The following is an 8,723-nucleotide window of genomic DNA, read 5'->3' as shown; positions in this document are numbered from 1 at the left end:
GCTTTGCTGTGACACACGAGTTAATATTAAACAGTGTTTGGTATCTCAGCAGCTGTCCTGAACATCCTGATCCCAGAGATGGATCCACACCACATTTAGAGTGGATTTCCAAATTAATTGGCTCCTGCCAGCTGAGCTATGCATGTGTTAGAAGGACTTATGGGTATCTTGGCCTGCAAACTTCATTTGAGGATCCCACCTAAATGTGTTCAACCAAAACACGGCACACACTGCACCAACAAAATACCCACTTCAGTTGCCAGCGTGAGTTTGTCTGTCTCTGCATAGAAAATTAAATTGTTGCTGAGTACAAAGTACTAAATACTTAATAATAGCTTCCTCAATCTCTCCTTAAAAATAGTAAGCATAAGTACGAATTATATCAGTCATACTATTAAAATATTCATATGCAGTCTTACAAAGAAAAAAATTAAAAAGATAATTAGAATATGTTTAGAGTTCTTTAATGGCAGCTCTCTCTACCATGTTACAAGTAGCTTGATCTTAATGTTAAATAGTCCTTTTAGAAGTTCTGCAGTGGATTATTACTTACTGTGGAGCTCATGCTTTTTATCAAAGAAAAGGCTTTTAAACTGCAGAGGGAACCCTGTATGACTCATGACAATTTATTGTAAGTGTACCACAAATATTTCTCTATCACTTTCTAGTATGTTGAAATTATAATTACTTTTTCTGAATGAAAATACAGACATAAACACAAAACTTGCCAGACTGGATCATACCAGTAAGCTGCCTGTATCATAAATCAAATTAAAAGTGCAGTTTACTTCAGAGCTACTTAATGATCAGAGATCAAAACTGTTGCTCAATGGTGTACAGTTCTCTTAAAAAAAAAAAAAAAAAATCAAAACTGAAGCAATTATATTGTGTAATATTGAAACAGAGGTAAAAATTAACAGTGGTTTAAAACAATTTCAGGTGAAGTTAAAATCTCTAAAACGTAAGTAGTCTTACTAACTGAAGCAATTTTTTTTTTTTTAGAAATATTTAAAAATCCCTTTATCAGATGCTGCTGATGTTTAAATCATGGTTGGATTCTTGGCTTCTAAACTCATTTGGAAATCTCAGTCTCTCTACTTACGTAAATTCTGGAACATCCCAGGCTCATGACCCTCTGCCTATCTATAATTAAAGGTTCCCTCCCTGTCACAGGGGAGTGATAATGGAATCAGAACCCAGTAATTACTAATGATTAAGGCCTCTTGCTATAAATCAGTCTAGAGCTAAAGGATCTGATTGATGATTAGGTAATATTAAATAAGAACACACTAGTGGCTGAAAATCACTTTATTGTAAAAGCAACTGCTATTGAGGAGGTCATTTACAGTTGCATAAATGTTGGAAATGTGGAGAGAGAAGCACTAGTGCAGGGATTTGGAAGAAGGCAGAGACAAGAGAATGGAAGTTAATGGCTGAAATGATGTGTTGTAGCTTGTGGAAGAGAAGGGGGATGGTGGGAGGGAAGAAAGCATTCACAGATTCCAGAGTTCACCTGGAAATTTACACTTACAGGACCTGAGTTACATTTACAAGACCCAAGTTACACCCACAGGACCTAAGTTTTCCTCTTGTATGTGGAATGTTCTGTCTCAGGAAGGCAGAAATTTAGTACAGTGTTATTTCTCTGCTTCAGGCTTCGTCTTCACATGCTTTCATTTCTGAGGGGTCTTTCTTCACCAGAGTTGAGAAGAAGCCACGTTCTGTTGGAAACAAGTGAAGAACTTGGGTTAAATTCTTGAAATGTGACAGCTGAAAATAACAGCGAGGTGAGCAGTCAGTCTTTGCATCATAATGAAACTGTTGGAAGAAATGCACTTTTATTTTCTATCTTAATAAAGCTGAGCTACGTGCATCAGAAGCCAAATGTGAGGAGAGATCTTTTCATCGTGGATAGGCTGTGTATTTCCTTAGCTTAGAAATGAAACTAAAACTTACAAGGAAAATCCTATGCAAGGAATATTGACAAAACAAGTGTGAAACATTTCCTCTTGCTAGCAAAGTTGGTAATGTCTGTTTATTTATTCTAAAAGCCTGAGTGCCTGTGAAGCTGTTCCTCCAGCATCAATTCCTCCCCACAGCTCTCAGCTGCTTTTCAACACTCTTGGTCCAAAGTGTTTTCCTGATCAGCAAAAGGTGTGAATAATTCACCAGAATGGGAGGGATATGTCAGGTTCTCAAACCTGCAGCAGTGTTCAGGCGTTTTGTCACTAAAGAAGGTGCTGATCCAAGGATTTGGGAAATCCCAGAATACTTTACATATGGCCTTTTCTTTGGGCTAGTAACATCTTTAAGAACAGGACAGGAATTAAAGCAGGGCTCTGACACAACCAAAGGAAAATTCTTGCTGGGCATTCTCTCCTCGGCCATTTTCTTCCAGAATACCCAATAACTCGAATATCCAGTAATTCAAATAGCCACTCAATTAGGGCTTGAAGATGGATTATGGCATTGTCCCCCACACTCAGGCAGTTGTAATTCCCCCAGGAGCTGGGTTGTGAGCAGCCTGGCTCGTACCTTTAAAACAGGCAGGGAGGGTGAAGTTGCCATCCACACATGCCGCTTCTACAGTGTAGGCACAGGATTTTTCCTTGTTCTTGCAGAAGAAGGATACAGTTTCCCCGTGCAGAATGCCATCCTTCAGGTCGTTCTGAACTCTCTTCTTCTCACCGTTGTACAATACTACAGCTTTCTTAACTGGTATTTTACATGGTGCTGGAAAAAAACCAAAACAAACCAGTTATAAGGAGAGGGTTTGAAAAGGGGTTCAATCAGATCCCAGCAGAATTCTGTGTATGTGACATTTGGGAATGAAAAATGTGTCTTACATATGGACAGAACTTCTGCTGGTATTAAAATGCTGAAGAAATTCAGACCCTGAAGCACAGGGTCAAAAGTTTCCAGTGAAAATCCAGCCTCAGTGTAATTTCTAATGACATGAAATAGGAAGAGGAGAGGAAATAGAATAAAGTTACATGGCTGATGACTGAAGTCAATCCAGATACATCAGTGTCACACAACATTCAGTGTTGGGAGTGGGCTTAGATTATCAGGGCCTTGCAATTCCTTTTGTGGCTTCCTTTTGAGCACAGCTCTTGCACAAAGGAGTGCCAGCTCAGCAGTCAGAGCAGTGGTCAGGTGGAAGGGTTCAGTTTGATCCCTGGTGTCTGGGCATGGGGTGGGCTCACCTCTGCAGGCTGGCTTTGTGGACCAGTTTCCAGTGCTCTCACAGCGGGAATGTTTGGATCCCTCCATGACGAAGCCGGGCTGGCAGCCGAAGCTGACGCTCTCGTTGTAGTGGTAGGTTCTGCGCACAGCAAACTCTATGAACCCGTTCTCTATTCCTATTGGAGTGGGGCAGGTGACAGCTGGGGGACAAAACCAAACCCAAAGCTTTAGCAGTGCCACAGGTCAAAAAGACAACTATAAACCTGAAAAATGTACAAAAACTTTCACAGGGGGTTCATTGCAGCCTCTTTCACAGGAAACACAGCCACGGGAAAGACAGCTTAAAAACCACAACAAATAAATAAACATTACTTGTTTTAAGTACACATCCATTGCAATCTGTGGTTATAACATGACTTCGATGTGGTGTAATTTAACTAAAAGCAGGGAAGTTTTTAGGACTGAGGGTACGGTTGGCTGTTTATTAGATGAATCTGAGCACTTAGAATCAAATGTTGGCTGCACACTGGAGGCCAGGCTCAGGTTCCCCACTGTGCACCATGTTTAGCAGGGTTTGTTTAGATAACCTTTACACCTGCAGCAATGTTTTGTCAATCCCATTATGTGCCATGGGTTAGCAATCTCCTTGATCCATGAGCCTGAATGATTGCAGAATTCAGCTGCAGAGGAGTTGTGCTGTATGTTTGCAATTACAGTTGTAAAAAAAAAAAAACCAAAATATTGTTGTTGATTTAGTTTTGTGTATGCAATTCTCAGGAATATTTTTTGGTGTGGATAAAAGTGAGTTACTCACCCTTGCACACTGGAATGCTGCTCCAGGTGCCATTGGCTGTGCAGGTGGCTGTCTCATTCCCAATCAGGGCGAGAGGAGGGACACATTCAAACTGGATTGTGTCCAGGAAATGAGAGACATTTCCAGGATTTAGGCGACGGAAAGAGAGGACCCCAAATTCCGGGAGCGAGGGAGGGGCACAAGTCACCGCTACAAAAACACAGCATTGAGAAAATTAAATCTTAAAGATCAAATAATTGTAGAATTTATGACTAAATGAACCCATGTGGAATCATCTCTGGCACAACATAATTTAAATTAAAAGTGTCAGACGGGCCTCAGAGTACGGAATTCATGAGTTTTGCTGGCTTTTTCAGATAATATTACTGCTTTTCAGTCAAGTGTTTTTTCAAGATAGGTTATAGCAAAACCCTGCATAAGTACAAAGACATTACAATATCCTCTTTTTATACTCAGGGAGGAGGAATTTGAGTGGATAAGCATCTTACCTCCAGCTGTAAATAGCATCCCTGATCCCGACCTTTTGTTCAGACCTTTCAACTGTATTTCTCTAAAACCCACATATAGAAAACCAAACATGCAGCATTCTGCTTGATTTTTCCTAACCAGCTTTTGCACTGCACTAGAGGAGACTTCTGGATAAGAGTATGTATAATTATGGGCAATGGAAAGGAATATTTCTGAAATAAGAGAAAGGATATTTATTTATTGAAACACATACGTTGACACTGTGGAAAAGTTCCAGTCCACTTTCCATCTGCCATGCACTGGCTCGTTCTTGACCCAACGAGGTTGTAGCTGGAAACAAACAGAGCAGGGAGATCAATCAAAGATCTATTTCTCATTAACAGAATTAAGAATCCAGCTCTGAAATCCTTCTCTAGTTTAACAGGTCCTGACCTCAAAGGAAGTTTAGGATCAGATCTGAAAAAACTGTTAATATCCAAATATTGCAAAGACCCAGGCAGAAAGCTTGATAGAACAAGATGTTTTGTTGTTTCAACTTTATATTCTGCTCTACATGTTAATTGCTACAACTAATTAATACTATGGATATATGTAAATGGCAAATATTGATCTGTGATTGCTAATGCAAATGTTATGGTTTCTTGGGAGGAATTCCCAGTTAATTATGGCAATTAGGACCAAATATTGAAAAGAACTCAGTGCTCTTAAGAACTAAAGTCATCGAGGTGCATTGTTATGTTTTAATCCCAGACATTTCAATTTCCATATGCACATTACACACTTCTCTCCTATCCTCTGTATTCACACTATTAACATCTACTCTGAGTTTTAAATAAATATTCATCATGTGTCGGGCATTTCAATATCATACAGCTGAAAACCAGTAAATTAGAATTAACAAAATCAAATCAAGTCCCATTGCCACTTGGTGTCATAGTTGAATTTATTTATTCCTTGTCTTGCTCCTCTTTTACAGAAGGAGGTTGTTGAGGCTGGTGACACTTTTCAGTGAGCTCTAGGCTCTGTCTCACCTCTGACCTTCCAGGTAAGCCCTGTTTTGTCAGTAATTACCCAAGTACAATTAAATACATGCTACTATCAAATGCTTTCCTACATTTACCATAACTATTTTTTTAAATGCCTCCTTTTTCCTAAAGCTAATGAGTAGCCCTGAGAAAAAGTGCATTTACTGCAGGTAAGTTAGGATTAACCTCATGTTTTACTGAGCTTGGAAAGGCATAGAAACACAATTTCCAGTCCTCAGAGCCCAACAGCATAACTTTGATGGAGATTATCTACTCTCTGCTGTAGGATTTCATCTCATGATGTAATAAGAGGATTTGAAAAGCAGGGGAAAGCAGTTCAAAATAAATTTTTTGCATAAAATCTCTGCTATTTTGGTGGTTTCTGTATTTGTAAGACTTTTCTTTGGAGTAGCAAAGCCCCATAATTTTATAGCCAAGACTGAACAGAGGCGGATCACCAGAAAGGCTTTTTTTAATGATTCTGAAATATAGATGAGTTTTTATGTGCAGTTTTCAATGTTCTCTGTCTTGCAGTATGACAGTGGGTGATACTACAATGTGATTTAGGTTGTTTACTTAGCAGCAACTTGAGGAAGGAAACACTTACCCTGGATCACATGAAAAAGTTACAGTACTCTGGTACTGAAACTCTTCAAAATCCATTTTCCCATTCTGCAGGGGTGGAGGAGGAGGACATCTCTTTGCTGTTTATTAAATATTAAAAAAGGATGATATTATTTCATGAGGAATGACATAATAATTTCATTATAGTGGGAACAAGTCGATCATAAAGGTTCACCCTGGTGTCTTTCACATTTCTCCACTCCCATGTACTACATTCCACAAATCTGGCTGTTCTACATTTCCATTAAATACAAGTTTTTGGGATTCAATGTTTTTAACGCTCGATTGCCTGAGAATGTAAGTTGTCTGCAATGAAATGATGGAAAGGCTCTGAGGGATGCAGTAAATGCAGGGGCTGTGAAGCAGCACACGTTAGAGAATGGCACTGCTGGGCTGGGGGGGATGGAGGTTCCCCCGTCCTGCTCCCGTCTCCATCCCCATCCAGGAGCAGGGGCTGAAGGGCAGCTCTGGGGCACGGATGGGAAGATCCTTTCCATCACCACCCCTCTTCCACACACTGCTATCCTCCATCAAGGGAGGGAAGAGCCCCTGGAGAGAGACCTGCTGAAATCCATCCGGTTCCTGCCTGGATTGTGAACTGCCTGTTCAGATCCACGGGCACAGGAGCAGGGCTGCAGGGGTACCCATGGAGGCAGAGCTGGGGTACTCGGGGGGCAGAGCTGGGGTACTCAGGGGGCAGAGCAGGGTGGAGGGGTACTCACGGAGGCAGAGCAGGGTGTTGAAGGCCCACTTGCCCGTCGGGAGGCAGGTGTACTTCCTCTGCCCACTGTTGGGCATGAACCCGGGCCGGCAGGTGTACTCCACTTCCTCACCCACTTCATACACCTTTTTGTCTACATTGATTGTGGCAAACAACACTTCTGGTGGCCTGGGACAGACTGGAGGAAAGGAATTTACAAGAGCTGTTTGATTTCTCAGCCTGAGGCAGAGGATTCTCTGTGGGTATGAGTTTTAGTATCTCCCTGCCCTGAGCTTTTGTCTTCCTGAGGCAGCTGATGGCCACCATAAGTATTAGCCAGAAAAAAATGTGGTGTTCTTCTCCTCAGCAGCTCTACCAATCGTCCCAGTTAGATTTGGTGTCACTGTTTAAAATAAAATTTACTTTTTCTCCAGAATAGATTTATGAAAGTGGTGCACAAATTGAGTCAAGCTACACCAAGGGAATATAGGTTGGATATTAGAAAAAATGTTTTTCATGGAAAGAGTGATAAAGTTCTGGAATGGCTGCCCGGGGAGGTGGTGCAGTCACCATCCCTGGGTGTGTTTAACAAAGCCTGGATGTGGCACTGGGGGCCAGGGTTTGGGTGAGGGGTTGGGGCTGGGTTGGACTCGATGGTCTTGAAGGACTCTTCCAGCCTGGGGATTCTGTGAATTCTGTGAATTCAATTACAATAAATTGCCTTGGATGAGACAAGGTGAGAAGGACTTAGAAGCAAACAAATGTCTTTCATTTTTAATCCAAATCTGTTTGGTGGGGGTCAGCCTGAAATCAGGTATTTTTCTTGTAATTAAACTCCTTTTTTCCCCCAGCTTTTCTGTTCACTGGGGTAGACCCTGTGTTTCATGAGGCAGCTCTGCTTCCCAAACAGCTTTAACACGGTGACAGCAGGAGCAGCTCATCAGCCAGAGGGTGAGAACAGGAGGGAACAGCGAGGGAGGAATGGAGGGTGCAGCCTGAGCTCCTGCTGAGGACATGGAGAGAGGCTCCTGCTGCCATCGAGGGAGAGCACAGGGGGACAGGGAGCTCAGGATGGAGAAATAAATGGCAAACACAGGGAGAGGAGACATGAGATAGTGCCCTGAGCTCTTGGCGTGGGGGAAAGGAGGAGAAAAGCGAGGCAGGAGCAGTGCAGGCATGGAGGGGTGAGCAGGGATGGAGCAGGTTAATTCCTGGCACACACAGTTCCCCCCTGGCACCCAGGCAGCTGCATCCCACAACATCTGTCAGCATTTCTTCTGCTTTCCTTCGTTTTATGCTTTTGTACACAGCCACTCACCTCACCACAGGAAGAGACAGGGGAAGAATGGAAAGCGAAAAGAGAAGAAAAGCTCTCAGAGAAAAGCCCTGTTCAAAACACTTGACCAGGATTATCTAGAGGCTTTAAAATCCCGTTGTTTTCTCCAGTTTCCCCCAGTCCCAGCTGAGGATGGGGCTGTCCCTAGCAGGTGGAAGGCACTCACCTTTGGACGCGAGGGCGCAGTGGCTCAGAGCCACGAGGCACCCGAGCAGTGCCAGGGGATGCATCCTGCCAGTCCCCGCCGTCCCGAGTGCCCCCCGGGCCAGGGCTCTGCCCTTAAAAACCCACAAAAGGATGGTTACATATTAACTCTTTGTGTTTATTCCCATCCCAGTAAACAGAAGATAAAAGCTTCCTTGTGTGGCTGCTAATAAAGGCTGAAACAAGCATCACATGTTGCGCTGGGGGCATAATGCAGGGATTCAGATGGCAATTTCTGCTCCACACAGGCTCCTCTCTGGCTGTTTCTGCAGAGCATCTCCTGCTGGGACCCATGGTGATGGGGAAAACAGTATTCTCAGCATCTGTAGAGGATGAGGATATTTGGAATGCAAAATTGGGTTGAGT

General features: G+C 42.6%; 1 protein-coding gene across 2 annotated transcripts; it reads right to left on the bottom strand.

The window, feature by feature from the left end:
* Nucleotides 1-1,293: 1,293 nt before the first annotated feature.
* Nucleotides 1,294-8,447, bottom strand: APOH (apolipoprotein H). Of its 2 annotated transcripts, XM_039716452.1 has the most exons (8): nt 8,320-8,447; nt 6,840-7,016; nt 6,101-6,197; nt 4,722-4,798; nt 4,001-4,189; nt 3,207-3,386; nt 2,536-2,733; nt 1,294-1,721 (listed from the first exon to the last, which is right to left on the bottom strand). In XM_039716452.1, the coding sequence occupies exons 1-8, from the start codon at nt 8,381-8,383 to the stop codon at nt 1,651-1,653; spliced, it is 1,053 nt and encodes a 350-aa protein (XP_039572386.1). In that variant the 5' UTR covers nt 8,384-8,447; the 3' UTR covers nt 1,294-1,650. The 2 variants fall into 2 exon arrangements, with proteins under 2 accessions (XP_039572386.1, XP_039572387.1); XM_039716453.1 differs by lacking the exon at nt 6,840-7,016 and having other exon boundaries at nt 8,320-8,408.
* Nucleotides 8,448-8,723: the final 276 nt, after the last annotated feature.

The sequence above is a fragment of the Passer montanus genome, unplaced genomic scaffold, assembly GCF_014805655.1.
Source record: "Passer montanus isolate IOZ18808 unplaced genomic scaffold, ASM1480565v1 scaffold35, whole genome shotgun sequence".
In the NCBI taxonomy this organism is placed as follows: Eukaryota; Metazoa; Chordata; class Aves; order Passeriformes; family Passeridae; genus Passer; species Passer montanus.
Note: the sequence above shows the minus strand (reverse complement) of the source record. Positions and strands in the feature narration are given on the sequence as shown.

Excerpts from the sequence above, each read along its gene's own strand:
- APOH (XM_039716452.1), bottom strand. The coding sequence starts at position 8,383 with ATGCATCCCCTGGCACTGCTCGGGTGCCTCGTGGCTCTGAGCCACTGC. Across the intron at positions 7,017-8,319 it reads CTGCGCCCTCGCGTCCAAAG|TCTGTCCCAGGCCACCAGAA; the intron begins GTGAGTGCCTTC and ends CCTTTCCTCCAG. Across the intron at positions 1,722-2,535 it reads CCTCCCTGCCTGTTTTAAAG|AACGTGGCTTCTTCTCAACT; the intron begins GTACGAGCCAGG and ends TGTTTCCAACAG.